This window comes from Salvelinus fontinalis, chromosome 22, assembly GCF_029448725.1.
Source record: "Salvelinus fontinalis isolate EN_2023a chromosome 22, ASM2944872v1, whole genome shotgun sequence".
Lineage (NCBI taxonomy): Eukaryota > Metazoa > Chordata > Actinopteri > Salmoniformes > Salmonidae > Salvelinus > Salvelinus fontinalis.
The window spans coordinates 6,038,959-6,055,986 of NC_074686.1; the positions used below are offsets into that span (position 1 = coordinate 6,038,959).

The 17,028-nt window shown below is 42.9% G+C and overlaps 1 protein-coding gene across 4 annotated transcripts in view; it reads right to left on the minus strand.

Annotated features, from left to right (window-relative positions):
- Positions 1-17,028, minus strand: part of samd12 (sterile alpha motif domain containing 12) — a 115,264-nt gene that overhangs the window by 97,603 nt on the left and 633 nt on the right. For 2 of the 4 annotated variants that reach the window (XM_055876041.1, XM_055876040.1), the window contains exon 1: positions 12,676-13,467. The exons of 1 other annotated variant lie outside the window; for it this stretch is intronic. In XM_055876041.1, the coding sequence (XP_055732016.1) occupies positions 12,676-12,736 (61 nt within the window). In that variant the 5' untranslated portion in view covers positions 12,737-13,467. Of the gene's footprint in view, positions 1-2,057; positions 2,426-12,675; positions 13,468-17,028 lie in introns of those variants that run through there. One more of the 4 variants, XM_055876042.1, reaches the window with a different exon arrangement.

Consider the following 17,028-nt stretch of genomic DNA (forward strand, 5'->3'; position numbering starts at 1 on the left):
GTCTGTTCATATGAATTACCATAATTTGTCATTCTGAGCACCGTGGGTGGACGCCCTAATCGGGTTAAGCACCCGATGCATATGGGTCCGGTAAATTTCTCAAAATGTCCAGTAAATGAAAATGCCACGCCACATTTTACTAACTGAACCTGTACCACATGTGAGTTCTTGGTGCATGTTGTTCTATTAGAATATCACTAGAGGGCAGCATATAACATCCTTTGGTAGATTGGCCGACATTATCTTACATTCAACATTTAGGTCCAAAGCTTTTTATAAACACTGACATTCATTACATAAATCACACATATTGATAAAATGTAGATTGCGGGCACTATTTGAAGTCTAATCAGAAAACAGACAGAAAGAGTACCGTCAGGCCTTACCATGGAATAGTTTTGAAAATCCAAACCTTACATCACCTCAAAAGGCTCGAAAAATGATCCAAAATAAATTATGAAACATAAACAAAATGCACGCACTCTCATGCTCGAGGTCAAAGATTAAAACCGTTTCCTTGACTGTAACCTCTAAAAACACATTCACTCTAATCCAATCTAACCCCACACTATTTTTGGAGGTTACACAAACTACACGAGCCGCATAATAATTTGATTATTTTCATACATTTCCACGACAGGCAAATGTGTCGTGGGGAGATATATATATTTTTCTATATGACACGTCCATAAATCTGATGTAAGTCATGTTGGAGCGATGCCAGGTGGGGGAGAGCTGCCAAAGCCTGTTCTGGGCCACTGTCACCGAGAGATTACAGGAAACCCAACAAGGAAAACACATTTAAGAAATAAGTGTTTTTCCTTATAGAGTAAGGAGGCAAGACGCTCGTTTGGACCTGATGCAGTAGCTCTACTTCCACTTCAGTCCACGACAATGTAAAGCAGAGGATACCGCAAAGGGTTACTGGACAAAGTCCTGCCGGATTTGATTGTGACAATTATAGGCTACAAGACAATACTGAACAAAAATATAACAACGCAACATACAACGATGAAAGAGTTTACTGAGTTACAGTTCATAAGGAAATCTGTCAATTTAAAATACATTCTGTAGGCCATTATCTATGGTTTTCACATGACTGGGAATACAGATATGCATAGGTTTGTCACAGATACAAAATAATAATAATAATAAAGTAGGGAAGTGGATCAGAAAACCAGTCAGTATCTGGTGTGACCATTTGCCTCATGCAGCTGGACACATCTCCTTCACATTGTCCTCAATGGCTGTGTGAAGTTGCTGGATATTGGCGGGAACTGGAGCACCCTATCGTACAAGTCGATCTAGAGCATTCCATTGCGGCCAGTTGAACGTACTGCCAAATTCTCTAAAAAGAAGTTGGAGGCGGCTTATGGTAGAGAAATTAACATTCAATTATCTAGCAACAGCTCTGGTGGATATTCTTACAGTCAGCATGCCAATTGCATGCTCCCTCCAAACATCTGTGGCATTTTAGAGTGGCCTTTTATTGTCCCCAGCACAAGGTGCACCTGTGTAATGATCATGTTGTTTAATCAGCTTCTTGATATGCCACACCTGTCAGCTTGATTTATTATCTTGGCAAAGGAGAAATGCTCATCAACAGGGACGTAAATAAGCTAAATAAGCTAAATAAGCTTTTTGGGTGTATGGAAAATTTCATTGGTCTTTTATTTCAGCTCATGAAACCAACTCTTAACATGTTGCGTTTATGTTGTTGTTTAGTGTATTATCAACAAATAAATAATTAAAATGTGAGAGAAGTGTTTCAAATCTGAGCTGATTGAAACAAAATGTAAATTAGACAACTAGACAAAAACCCCTGAGAGTTTCAAATCCAAGCAATTGTAAACACGCAATGGCAGCAAAACATGAACTCCACTGAACCCTTACAATGCCACCTCATTATCACCATTTTTAAATCAGCATACTGACTTGTTAAGAAGGCTAGGTGATTACCAGATACATCTGGTGTCGTTTCAGTTTCACGCTCTGAGTAGTCCCCCTAGGCAGACGAGTTGCATCCCACAATGTTAAAACAATATTCCGGTACTCACCCTAGCTCTGGGACTTCCAAGATTGAGAGCAACTAGGCAGAAACCATGATGCAGTCTCCTTCAAATAGAAAGGGCAATATACATGAGAGGGCCATGTTTTAAACAAAAGCAACTTAGGATGCAGGGCACGGAGCTATCCTCCTGCTCTCTCCCTCTTTCCCCCTCTCTATATCGTTACTCATTGCATGACTGGTGTTCAACCATTCTGGAGCAGCAATTCATTATGCATTCTCTGTTAAGCGTGTCTGTACAATTACAGCAATACTGCGATAGAAAGAGAGAGATTCAAAGGGGATAGAGGGCGAGGGATGGAAGGAGAGGTGAGGGACGGAGATGTGAAGAAAGGATGGAGGGAGAGTTGCCTGGTCTGTGTCCTGTTGGAGGGGGGCTTTGTGGGGTAGGTGGGGGTTGAGGAAAAAGGATGCTTTTTTTCCTGCAACAGTTACTATATATAGCCCAGAACATTCACCCCCCCCCCCTCCCCCCTCCTCTCTGACATGTGCTGTGCGTACATCGTGAGGCAGAGTCAGTGAGGCAGAGTCAACGAGGGGGAAAGAGACAGAAAGAGCTGAATGGAATTACATAGAACCACCATCTTGGCAGTTGGCATTACTGTATCAATGGTCTTTGGAAGGACTTGGGTTGGTCATGAATCCAAAGGTCGTACGAGCGTTTCAACATACCAGCCCTGGAATAGCTCATCCCAATGTCCTTGTGTTTGGTCACCTGTATAAATGAACTCATATCACGCTATCGTAATGGTATAGTTTCAGACAACAATAATCTTGTCAAATCAATTTTTTTTTGTCACATGCGCCGAATACAACAAGTATAGACCTTAGTGAAATGCTTACTTACAAACCCTTAACCAACAATGCAGTTGAACAAAAAAATACAAATGAATTTTTTTAAACAAATAATTAAAGAGCGACAATAAATAACAGTAACGAGGTGAGTTCAGATTTCTAAACTTTGAATATTATTAATCAGTAGTTATGCTAGAGAGATGAGGGGTGCCATAGTCTAGGGTCTACACCAGCAGTAAAGGGTTATCTGTAGGAGGAATGTATATGATCAGTGCAATTAAGCTTGGAATGTGCTAAGTGTAGGCAAGATGATCACGTGGCAGCACTGATAAGGGCAGAGAGCTGTGGATTAGTGATGAAGGGGGTCGAGGTCAGGTCACATTAAGGGAGAAGGAACAGTTTATTAACTGTATAACTTAACTTCCTGCCTAGCAATAAAGATGCAATGTTTGGCAAGAAGGAAGAGACTCCACCCCAAATTGGGGTATATATATATATATACACACACACACCACCACTGGTAGAACCATTACATCGTCTGTTCAGCTGTTCGATCCTTTGGGATGAATAAACTTGGTTTAAGCTATCATCGTGTCCGTCGAGTTCTTACTCTGATATTTAGAACCTAACAGAGGCTATATACAAGGGGTACTGGTACAGAGTCAATGTGCGGGGAGTCCAGGGTGGCTGGAGTCATCATTTTTGGGCCTTCCTCTGACACCGCCTGGTACAGAGGTCCTGTATGGTAGGAAGCTTGGCCCCAGTCATGTACTCCGCCGTACACACTACCCTCTGTAGTGCCTTGCGGTTGGAGGCTGAGCAGTTGCCATACCAGGCGGTTGCTCTCGATGGTGCAGCTGTAGAACTTTGAGGATCTGATGACCCATGCCAAATCTTTTCAGTCTCCTGAGGGGGAATAGGCATTGTCGTGCCCTCTTCACGACTGTCTTGCTGTGTTTGGATCTTGTCAGTTTGTTGGTGATGTGGACACCAAGTGACTTGAAGCTCTCAACCTGCTCCACTACAGCCCCATCAATGAGAATGGGGGCGTGCACGGCCCTCCTTTTCCTGTAGTCCACGATCATCTCCTTTGTCTTGCTCACGTTGAGGGAGAGGTTGTTATCATGGCACCACACGGCCAGGTCTCTGACCTCCCCATAGGCTGTCTCATCGTTGTCGGTGATCATGCCTACCACTGTTGCGTCGTCAGCAAACTTAATGGTGGTGTTGAGTCGTGCTTGGCCATGCAGTCATGGGTGAACAGGGAGTAAAGGAGGGGACTGAGCACGTACCCCTGAGGGGCCCTGGTGTTGAGGATCAGCGTGGCAGATGTGATTGAATCGTGTATAGTACTAGAAGCGAGCTAAGGATAAGTATGAGATGAGCATAGACCCTGATTTTAAGTCATATACAACTTCGATCTCAAATTGTACTTAAAGCTATACAATGACGAGCATCACAGACTTTCCCGCAGGCTGCATAAAGCCCCCCATATCAGCATCAACAACATCAACGTTTGGATTGAAGACAGCAATATAGAAGGGTGAAACAAGGTGGTTAAGGTTGTGGAAACACAAGTAGGCTATTTAAAGTCAATCCGTACTATAAATACAGATTTGATGTTCCCTGCAGCTATCCAGAGTCATATTTGAACCCACAGATCTAAAGAGAAGCCAGAAGTATAATCAGAAGTGAAGTTTGCTCGGTGTGAGCTGGTCCCCGGGGCGCTCTCTGGCTTCGCTGTCAAAGTAGAGCAGAGTGAATTGTTTGTGCACACACTGCATGGCCCAGAAACCAGGCCTGGAGAAAGAGGCCAACTGACTGTAGCCCTGTACAGCACAGATGGGGCCTCAGCAGCCAACTCCCCGGAACATTTTCCAAAGGTGAAGCTAATTAGTGATCCGCTAGAGGGCGTACAGGGGAAACGTGGGTGAGCGCTCTCTCTCTCCCTATTCGTACCAGGGGAGACCCTGAGGGGGGGCTTGAAGAGGAGTCAGGGATTGACTGGCCTCCAGTAAAATGACAATTCATAGGCTCTCTTTTAAATACTAACAGTAGCGTCGAGCACGAACTACAAATAAGCCTTTTCAGAAGCTGCAGAAAAATCATGTTTACTTCTCTGAACGCAAACAACTTTTGTGATTTAAGGACTGAGGAAGTCTGAATAACGTTTTTTTATTTTTTTTATTTTTTAAACTCTTCCATGCAGTCTAACTTCTTCCATCTGCGGTTCACTCGGTCATCTCTCTTCATAGCCCATCCAAATACTAATAAATTTGATCCGCAAAAATGACAATGGGCAACACTGATTCTCCCTTTCTAATGTAAGCAAAAGTCTCTGCAAGCACAGTCAGAGAAGCCTGCTAAATCTCTCCAAAAGGGTAAGTGTGTGTCTCCAACCGACTACCCTAAGGACTTCCAAGAGCACATTTTCTATCAGCAGGGGGACGGCACAGTCAGATCCTTGTTACACGCTTGCTTAAAGTACTAATTGGAACTTCTTTGAAGAGGGAAAGAGGAGCTCATTGTCCCATATGGGGATCTTCACCTCGGGTGCCTCTTACTAAGCCAAGGAGTGGATGGGGGGGGGGGGGGGGGGTTGAGAGGAACTTTGTCATCTATCTATAATGTCATGGCTGGCTCAGCTTTGAGATGCATAGGTCATCTCAGCCAATGGGGCATTGACATGCATGGGTCAACTTAGTCACAGGAGCATTGAGATGAGTGGGGGATCTCCGTTGATCGGAGTTACGAAAAACATAACCCCACTAAACAGATGAGTCAATATTGTTACTACATGGGTCACATATATTCCTAACACATAAAGGGCCCGTACACAAAGCCTGTGGCAAAAAGTAGATACTGCTATACACAACTATGCATGGTTAAATCCATTTGAATTCAATCACTTTCTGACAGCATCCCTTTTGATTTACACAAAACGTTGCATGAATTGAAAAATTTGACAGAAAGTGACCTCTTGGACATGAAAGCCAAAACATTCGGGATATAAAAAGGAGCTCAAATTTCCCACACCCCACCATACCATGATATCCAGGTCTTCATCACTGCAAAAGATAAACAGTTGAGTTCGATATCATTTAAAATCTTACAAACAGGGGTTTCAAACGGTTTGACAATTTGTGGGTGTCATTTCAATCATAGAACGGACCCATCCCTTCTGACCACTGCAATTTAGCGGTTACAGCATTGACATTTGAACTTCTACTTACTACCACAAAGATGGCCGCCTGTCCGCCCACCTTCGAACTTAAAATGCTCTATTATCTATATTTCTATGATGGCAATAGATTTCCTATGGAATATTGCCAGTATAATTTAAAACATATTCCCATTCAAGTCAACATTCTCTGATGTGTGGACCTCCAACCATCTTTGTGGTACCATTTGAAAGTTTTGATTTAGTACATTCATAAGCCAAAACATGACACCGACCCTGTATTCAAGAGCATGTTGTGTCTCAAACGATGGCAGGCACAACACAAAACCTCAGATGATGTAAAATAGGAGCTAAACTACACCATATGCGAATATGTAGGAAGAACAAAAAAAACAAGAGTTTACGCATTTTTAGGTAATGGACGTTTAAGGTAAAATAATGCTAAAAAAAAATGTATCAAATAGTTTGACAAACCAGTTTGTAAGCTTTTAAATGATATCGATCTCAATTGTTCATCTTTTCCAGTGATGAAGACACAGATGGTGGAGTCTGCAAAATAGGTCAAATTTGAGCACCTTGATTTTGGCATTCAGGTCCCCCAAAAAAAGATATATATATTTTTTTAAAGGTACTTTCTGAGCAATTCTACAACGGGCAAAAATAGATGGAAGGTTCCGTTCAAATCACAAGGGCTGCTGTCAAAATGTGATTGAATTCAAATGGATTTACCCTCATATTTACCCTCACCAGCTACTCTACTTTGGTCACCCCAGGATGCTCTGGCAAAGTTCTTTGCCATAGGCTGTTTGTATAGGGCCTCAAAATGTATAGGTCAACTGTGTTACTTGAATTGAGATGCATTTAGCCATCGCAGCTAACAGGGCCTTGGCATGCACGAGTCAGCTTTGTCACTACAGGATTGACAGGTCAATTCAGTTTCTGCAGAGTTCCGGTATGAGTCAGTACTGTTGCTGCATGGGTTATTAGCACATTTAAGATTCACAGGTCAACTCTGTCTACATGGGTCATCTACAACCTCGGGATGCACGAGTCGGCTCCAACATTAGAATGTACAGTATTAGAGTACGCACAAACAACCTTTGACGCCACTAACCATGCGCCTGAGAGTACCGCCGAGGACTTGATCTAGGCCTACAGGAAGTGTTTGGGCATGGCGGGGCTTGATGAGTTAAGTTCCCATGCACAGCTGAGAAATTTCGGACTGACTGACGTTTGCGACATATCACAATTCTACCTCCCAATTCACCCTGACATCCTATCAAAAGTTAAGTGTTCAAACTTTGCCCGGCTCCACCATGGCCCCCCAGGCTAGCCTCTGATAGGCTGTCCGATGTGAACCAGAAACGGACGCATTCTCTGAATACAAAACGTGCACAATTTAACTCACACCGTTGAGTGTGTAGCTGAGGCAGTAAGCTACAGTATTTGCGCTGGGCATCAAACAGAGTCAAATACAAAAATAGACTATATGCTCGATTTGGAGCATAAGGACAGTGTTTAATATTTCAGCAGAAGGCACAACACTCCCAATTTAGCAACGGCAGAGAACAAAAAAAAAACAAAGTGCATGGAATAATCATGACTGAAAAATAAGCTTTAGGGGTTTCTGTACTTTTTCGACTTCAGAGGCCGCAGATTTTAAAGCTTGGTCCAACCCATATGTATGAGGAGCCTCACGGGTCTTTTCTACAACCCCCTAAAACGATCGTCCTTCTATATGTTGAGTGCAGTAGGCAAGGCAAGTACCCTCCTGAATGACTGTGTTAGGTGAATCTCAAGAAGCCACATTTCCCAGAAACCAAAACGGGTTACAACGGTATCCTTATGACGTCGGACTTCGTGGTCAGATTATCTGGTCGCTAAAAAGACGTACAAAGACTGCTGGTTATGTGCCCAGATACCAACCAGAGTATGGTTGGTATCTTCCCTGACGTCTTCAAAGAGAACATCTTTACCTGGTTGTAATAGGATTGTGACGTCTGAACAACCCCAATGGGATGTAGATATCTATCTATCTCCTTAACCCAGTAAGCAGAGTGTATTCTAACTCAGGCGTTCCGTCATGCATAGAATGTCATTCCTTACCAAGACATCTCTCTTACAGTACCTCAAGAACCTCAAGATCTCGCTCACCTCGTGCGAAAGATGTCATGGCACACCCAAAAATATATCTACGTAAAAATTCAGTAAATAAGCCTCTACGGACTTCCTCTGGCATCGAGTCCCTCATCTGTGCCCACATTTATATCAAGGACTCTGAAATGGTCTCACTTCAGCCACTTCAAACCACGCAGCAGAATGGGACTCGGCAGACTTCATGGTTGTCCAGAGCTGTTACAAAGTCAAATGAAATTAAATGTATTTATAAAGCTCTTCTTACATCAGCTGATATCTCAAAGTGCTGTACAGAAACCCAGCCTAAAACCCCAAACAGCTAGCAATGCAGGTGTAGAAGCACGGTGGCTAGGAAAAACTCCCTAGAAAGGCCAAAATCTAGGAAGAAACCTAGAGAGGAACAAGGCTGTGAGGGGTGGCCAGTCCTCTTCTGGCTATGCCGGGTGGAGATAACAGAACATGCCCAAGATGTTCAAATGTTCATAAATGACCAGCATGGTCAAATAATAATAATCACATTAGTTGTCGAGCAGAGTACACAGCAGGGATGCGTCCCAATGGCACCATGTTCCCATTATAGTGTACTACCTTTGACCAGGGCGCAGATCGAAACTAGTGCACTGTAAAGGGAATAGGGTGCCATTATGGACGCAACCGCTATTCAAAAGGAGACGGGAATCGTATTTATAACTAAGAGAGGAGTTTCTAAAAAGGTAATTGGCATGAGCAAGACAGTCCTACTTTAAGTTGTTTCTCTCCCTAGTACTTTCTTAGGGCGTTTTCACACACGTTTGAGCTCTAGTTCGAATCAGAGTTAGACTATTTGTTACATTGTATTTATTCATTTTCTTTCATTTGGTCCGGGTGGTTTCACATTGCCAAAATGTCAAACATACAAACACTCCTGAACAAAACCATGTGTCCATGCGAATCCATTTATGATTATCATGACGCATCACTTTTGTCCCAATCTTCATATTACCTTTCAACAACATGCATGAGGAAACAGCACAATAGCTGCTCTAACTGCTGTGTGAATAGGCCATATTCGGTAGTCTATATCCCAGTATAGGCCCCCGTCTCCCCTAATCTGCATCGGATGCGCTGCTATTCACAATGTTTCAGCCGTATCAAGATATGATACTGCGTTTGTTCCATCAAATGCTCGCAGTCAAACAACCAATAATATTGCGCAACTCTGTTTCTTTTCCTGTGTTTGGTCCGGACTGCATTTTTCACCGGCAGCAACCCGCACCACGATACGAAATGAACCGGACCGAGACCACCCTTTTACAGCGCTCCCGAGTGCAAACAAACCAAACAAAGGGGTTAAAATGCAGAGTTCGGAAAAACTGCACCAAACCAATTTGGTGTGAAAGCCCGTTTAAAAAAGGTAATTCATGCCGTTGACTGAGTGAATTGATTCTTTCGACAGACAGTAAAACTACAGGACCTGATGTTACAGTACACATGGGAGACATCAGCAGGTACGTGCTCTCAGTGCCTTGCGTCAATTGCATATTCATCAGGTCTAAAATTAGACTGCGTTACCTCTTCCCTGTATCTCTGTGTGTGACTCTGGCTCAGTATATAAATTGAGTGTGTCTGTGTAAAAAAAAAAAAAAAGGACGCCTTCCAATTTACATCTAATCCACTTCAGGAAATTGGCAGTTACACAAACTCAGTGGGAGGAATAGGAGGTTCTCTAATCAGTGACTGACAAAATACAGGCTTCTCTGTGAATATGAAGACAATTTGTGGGTATTTTGAAACCATAATGTATCTGGCACAATATATTTTCCATCCTAACCGCTTTTATTGACTAGAATATGGCCAAAGATACTACTGAGGTTGTAGGCTACTGAATGACTAGAGCACAGAAGAAACAGCTAGAAGACATTCATATTTGTGTGTATCACTGACAACCACAGCTTTGAGGTTAAGTCTGATACCACGTAGGTGCTGTTAAACGTGTTTTCTCCCTATACTGTGGGTGCTTCCACAAAGCCCTGAGTAAACAAAGTGAAAGAGGCTAGTGCTGAGGTTCAACAAAGAGCCTGTCAGGTTCCTCGGGAAGTGTAGCCAGCATCTTCCCCTGGGCTGAGAGGCCTCGCTGACGCCAGGGCTCTGGGCCGGCGGAACTGAGGGATTCGATTTAGGCTTCTGAATGGACGCACCGTGAGGAGGGTCGGGGTAGAATGCATTAGAGCGGCTAAGCAGAGAGAGGCCAGACTGAAGGGAATGGACAGACTCGGCCAAAGGGGTAAACACTGTTTTTAAATCAAGGGTTAAGCAACGGCAAGCTAGCTAGCTAAAAAGCCATAAATGTTTAACGCTTTTCGACCTGTCCTCAAATTAATAGAATTGGAGTTTGTTTTGATATTTCAACATGCGTGTCGTGATCGCGTTTGGTGTGGGGGGACGAAATCAATTTGCGCACGGTGGCGGACGTCCGGTTTGGGCATGGTGTTAAGCAATGTTCTGTAACAGTTCACTGGAACCCTCAGCCACAAAGCCGCTTACAGTGTCCCAAGTATTATGCAACAGATGACATAAGCAGTCATAACAACTTATGTCAGTATGTGCAAGATAAGCTTTCACTGTCATACAGCAGATCATGCAGCGGGACATTGTCATGACTGTTCGTATCACTTGTCATGAAGCGACACCAGTTGTGACAGACAACTTTATGAGAACTATGTCCTCTACATGTTTTCACGGCAGTATTAAGTTAGGCTTCATCACATAGAGGCACCATCAAGTAGAACAGCACATTTGTAACAGCACTGGTCTTTAATCAAGAGTGTGTGTGTGTGAAGATTGAGGGAGGCACGGTGTCTGCCCATAGGCTGTCTCACGATTTTGACATAATGAAAAAATATTTAAAAAATCGCAACACGCAACAATTTCTAAGGTTTTACTCAGTGACAGTTCATAAGGAAATCAGTCAATTAAAAATAAAATGATTAGGCAATAACCTATGTATTTCACAGGACTGGGCAGGGGGGCAGCCGTGGGTTAGTCCCACCCACTGGGGAGCCAGGCCCAGCCAATCAGAATGAGTTTTTCCCCCACAAAGGGCTTTATTACAGACAGAAATACACTGCCAAATTCTCTAAAACAACTTTGGAGGCAGCTTATGGTAGAGAAATTAACATTCAATTCTCTGGCAACAGCTCTAGTAAAGATTCCTGTAGTCAGCATGTCAACTGCAGGCTCCCGCAAAACTTGAGACAACTGTGGCGTTGTGTCGTGTGACAAAACTGCACATTTTAAAGTGGCCTTTTATTGTCCCCAGCACAAGGTACACCTGCGTAATGACCATGCTGCTTAATATGACACACCTGTCAGGTGGATGGATAATCTCGGCAAAGGGGAAATAATAACAGGGTTGTAAACAAATCTGTGCACAACATTTTAGAGAAATAAGCTTTTTGTGCGTATGCAAATTTCAGCTCATGAAACCAACACTTTACATGTTGCGTTCGTATTTTTGTTCAGTACATTTTCTGTGAAGGAAAACTATAGATGCACGTCCCCGATCACTCTATTGAAGTAACAAAACAAAAATCACTTGACTTTTAATATAAAACACAACCTGTCAATATGTCGCCTCATATTCCGATATAAGACTAGGACGGCGCGACGGTATGAAAATCATGATACCGCCCAACCATAATGGACATAAACAAATGAATACATACCATATCATACTAAATGGAGTGTCCCGGATTTATGTTTACTATGTTGTCTACCCCTGAATCCAGGTTGTTTAAACTCAGCATAGAAAGGACTCAATCACAGAACAGCCTACACGCACTTATATTCGTTACAGGACATTTTTGCAGGCTAGAGAGTAGGACCAAGGTACATTTTGTCTCTCTGACTTGCAGCTCACATATCTACACACAATCTCTGCAAAGCAAGAGAATATTGCAGCGTCAGAATCATTTCTGCAGATAAAGGCATACCTTATCTGCAAATATAGCTAAGTGTCACCACAGTGAAGTTGGTCGTTGAGAAAATTGTTAAATGGTATAACAATATTTAGAGCAAGGACATGTTGAATAGACCTGAGTCTGCAGTCTGGTCATATGGGCTAAATAGGAGGTTAGACTTTTCCTCACCAGTCCTACATAATAATAACACAATCCCAGGAGATGCAGGGGTGACCCAGGACAACACATGAATGATACACACTTAACATTACACATGATGATCACACGGTTCAGTTTGAACAAATGTTGCATTTCAAATTAGTGATGGTAGGTGTTGATTACACCAAAACACGTTACATTTTTACTGGAGAAGTGAAACCAGAGAGACCGTTTCGGGTTTGAAAGTGATAGGATCAGTGCATGGCAACACTTAAAGATCATGAGATAGGCAACCTGGCAACCTGTCCACCTGTCCACAATAATTCTCGTCACACCTGACACAGAGGAGGGTTTCATTATAAGTATACTCCCATAGGTTATAAACCCACCAAACATACCTCTCATTGGATTCTGGATCCACAAGATGCCTCCAATAAGGTGAGGTGACTGGCCGAGCATCGCGGAACTGCACACTATGGCGATCTATAGCGTCTTGCCTTCTTCACAGAATGTCCACAACGTCGCCTTACGAAACTAAAGGCTATTATCACTGGTCTGAGCAAAGCCGTTCGCTTGTCTACATGGCATAATTCCTAAACCAGACCTTACTGTAGATACTCGGCAGAAATAACGCGCTATCTATTTAATGCAAATAAAAGGCTTTCAAATGTCAAAAAGTGATGTTTCCTACGCAGATGGAGCACTCACCACGGGCATGTTAGTGAACAGGTGCAGACCGCAAGCACCGCACGGTAACAGCGCGCGTCACAAATGTAGACTAATTATGCAAACGGTTGCTCTACATTTACCCACACCGGCATAGAATGTAAATCATTATTGAAGAGAAAGATCTATTCTCTAGTATTTTCATCACAGCGCTTTCGAAGCAACGCTACACAGGGTTTCAAATACCGACTGACGCCTGCGTGTTAATACTGATCGGTATATCATGTGAATGGACTCCTTTCCCTCTTTGCAAACACCATTGTGGTATCCATAGCAATTGCACTGTAAGAATAGATGGCGGATGACCAGGCCAAAAATTATATAGAGCGCGGCAACTGCAACATCGTCCAATCACAGGCTTTCACATTTGAGCGCAGGTAACCAAGGATTGTCTATTATATTGACAAGATATTCGAGTGACCGCTCTAACAATGGAAATACATGTCCTCAAAGATGGAAGGCAGGAGGGGTGGACCATTTAGCTAATGAAAGGGATGTGAACAACATGCCATAGAGATAGATAGAGGACTAATCTTTGTATCAGCGCTATTATAAAGTCTGTGACTGCATGGGCAGCGCTACTGATCTCCAGCGCTGCCCATCTCCATTTTAAAGAAGTACATTTTCTTCTTCATTGGCTGATTACTCCCAACTCATAGGAATCCCCACCCAGTTGACTACTTTAAAATGGTGATGAGTCCTCTATCTAGCTCTGACCACAGGAACAACTCCAATATAAAGTCGGGGTAAATTGACGAAATGTGTGTCCACTTATATCAGTGCATTTGTAACAACCTAACCATTACTGATATTGAATCAAATATACCTCATGTAGAAAATTAGTAACTACACTTTTTGTTGACCAAATTCGACACTCATTGACCTCCATACAAAAATTACTCACTTCATGGGCTTATTTTTGTGGACAGATATTGGGCAGAGTAAAACTTTTCCGGTTATCAGCAAAAAAAAGGAAGCTAGGTTGAATTAGCTGTATCCCTTAAAACCGGATGCATCTGGTTGATGGCAACTCCATTAAGCCTACCGTTCAAGAAACAAATGTGCCAGAAACCCATCACCGAGGGAGTTCTATTAACCTTAGCCATGGTGCACCGGTCAATGGCCCGTGACATGAACGCGGTGAGGGAGGAGTGCCCTTCTCAAATGAAACCGTAATCTGTGGCTCGGTCATGTTGTCAACAAGGCAGCATGGTGCATCGTCCAGAAACAGATATCTCTTTTCCATCAAATCTCTGTTTTGAAGGCATATAAAACATTTTTATCAAAAAGCAATCATTTTTGCATGTGAAAAGTAAACACAGAATCCTACTTAGCCTAGCATAATTCACGTTTGTTTTGAGCTGACTTCGCCTTGGCTTTGAATGGGGCACCTGGCGCTGCTGCTACTCTGTTTATTATACTGTATATCCTGATTGCTTAGTCACTTTTACCCCTACCCACATGTACATACTATATTACCTCAATTACCTCAACTACCTCGTACCCCTGCACATTGACTCGTACTGGAGCACCTTCCTAATATTGAGTTGCATGCCTCCCTTTTGCCCTCAGAACAGCCTCAATTCATCGGGGAATGGACTCTACAAGGTGTCGAAAGCGTTCCTAAGGGATGATGGCCCATGTTGACTGCAATACTTCCCACCGTTGGGAAGATGTCCTTTGGTCGGTGGACCATTCTTGATACACGCGGGAAATTGTTGAGCGTGAAAAACCCAGCAGCGTTGCAGTTCTTGACGCAAATCAGTGCGCCTGGCACCTACTACCATACCCCGTTCAAAGGCACCTAAATATTTTGTCTTGTCATTCACCCTCTGAATGGCACACATACATAATCCATGTCTCAATTGTCTCAAGCCTTAAAAATCCTTCTTCAACCTGTCTCCTCCCCTTCATCTACACTGATTGAAGTGTATTTAAGTGACATCAAAAAGGGACCATAGCGTTCACCTGGTCAGTCTATGTCATGGAAAGAGCAGGTGTTAATAATGTTTAGTATACTCAGTGAATAGCTTCGTTATTGTTTTTTTGTTTTTTACAGTCGAGAGGAGTCAAGAGCTTCAAGTTCCTCGGTATCCACATTACTAAGTATGGCAACTGCACCGACCTCGACCGGATGGCCCTACAGATGGTGGTGCTGACAGCCCAGAGCATCACTGGGGGTGAGCTACCAGCCACCCAGGACGTCATGTCAGGCGGTGTCAGAGAAAGGCCTGAAAAATTGCCAAAGGCTCCAGTCACCCAAGACACAGACTTTTCCCCATGATCCTCTCTGGCAGGTGGTACTGGTGCATCAAGGCTAGGACCAACAGACTTCTAAACAGCTTCTAATAAAAGTATTATTGCTGAAATGTTTTACGACCACTACGCTGCTGATTCATTGATTATTGATTGCCAATACCATTTAGTATCTATCTATTTATCCTGCTACTGGTCACTATTACTCCTGTTTACATGCTGCTGCCACACTGTTTACTATTATTATTATTATTATTATTTATCCTGCTACTGGTCACTTTTACCTCTGTTTACATGCTGCTGCCATACTGTTTACTATTATTATTATACTTTATCCTGCTACTGGTCACTATTACTTCTGTTTACATGCTGCTGCCATACTGTTTACTATTATTATTATTATAATTTATCCTGCTACTGGTCACTATTACTTCTGTTTACATGCTGCTGCCATACTGTGTACTATTATTATTATTATTAATCCTGCTACTGGTCACTATTACTTCTGTTTACATGCTGCTGCCATACTGTTTACTATTATTATCATTATTAATCCTGCTACCAGTCACTTTCTCCTAATCCCTGTACCTACAGGTGTGGCGCAGTGGTGTAAGACTCTACATCTCTGTGCTATAGGCGTCACTACAGACAACCTGGTTCGAATCCAGACTGTATGTCACGACTTCCACCGAAGTTGGTCCCTCTCCTTGTTCGGTTGAAGTCGCCGACCTTCTAGCCATCGCTGATCCTCTTTTCATTTTCCTTTGGTTTTGTCTTGTATCACACCTGGTTCCAATCCCATTCATTACATGTGTATTTAACCCTCTGTTCCCCCTCATTGTCCTGGTCGGTGATTCTGTAAGGGTGCGTGCTGGTGGCAGGGAAGTCAGGGGCAGGAGATCGAACTTGGTATAAAACGGAGCAATTTAATAAGTGCTCAAAAACTCAGAAAACCAAAATATACAAAATAATACACGTGGGTACAAAACCCGTCGCACACCAGAACATATCTTGCACATAGCTTACAAACAAACATTTACCAACAAGGACAATGAGGGGGAACAGAGGGTTAAATACACAACATGTAATTGATGGGATTGGAACCAGGTGTGATGGTAGACAAGACAAAACCAATGGAAAATGAAAAGAGGATCAGCGATGGCTAGAAGGTTGATGACGTCGACCGCCGAACGCCGCCCGAACAAGGAGAGGGACCGACTTCGGCGGAAGTTGTGACACTGTATCACAACCGGCTGTGATTGGGAGTCCCATAGAGCGGTGCACAATTGGCCCAGCGTCGTCTGAGTTTGGCCGGTGTAGGCCGTCATTGTAAATAGGAATTTGTTCTTAACTGACCTTGCCTAGTTAAATAATAATAATACAATTCTAGTTGGAGGATTCTGGATTTCCTGCTTATTCCCCCTTGATTTTGATTATCTTCCAACCAGGATTTCTAGAAAACTTTGGGAAAGTTACAGGAAAAAGTGACCTAAATTTTGCAACCATTTTTCCATTACTAAAGGGTAAAGACTTCAGGAGTTGTTGGAAAGGAAGCATTATTGTTGTGTTTCCGCGTCTGTCCTTTGTTAGCGATTATAGATAGAGTGTCTTCGGAAAGTATTCGGACCCCTTGACTTTTTCCACATTTTGTGACATTACAGCCTTACTGTAAAATGTATTCAATTGTTATTTGTCCAACACTGCAATACTAATACGTTTTAATGGGGACTGACTATTTTGTCCCTCAGAGTACTACTCCTATTCATTGG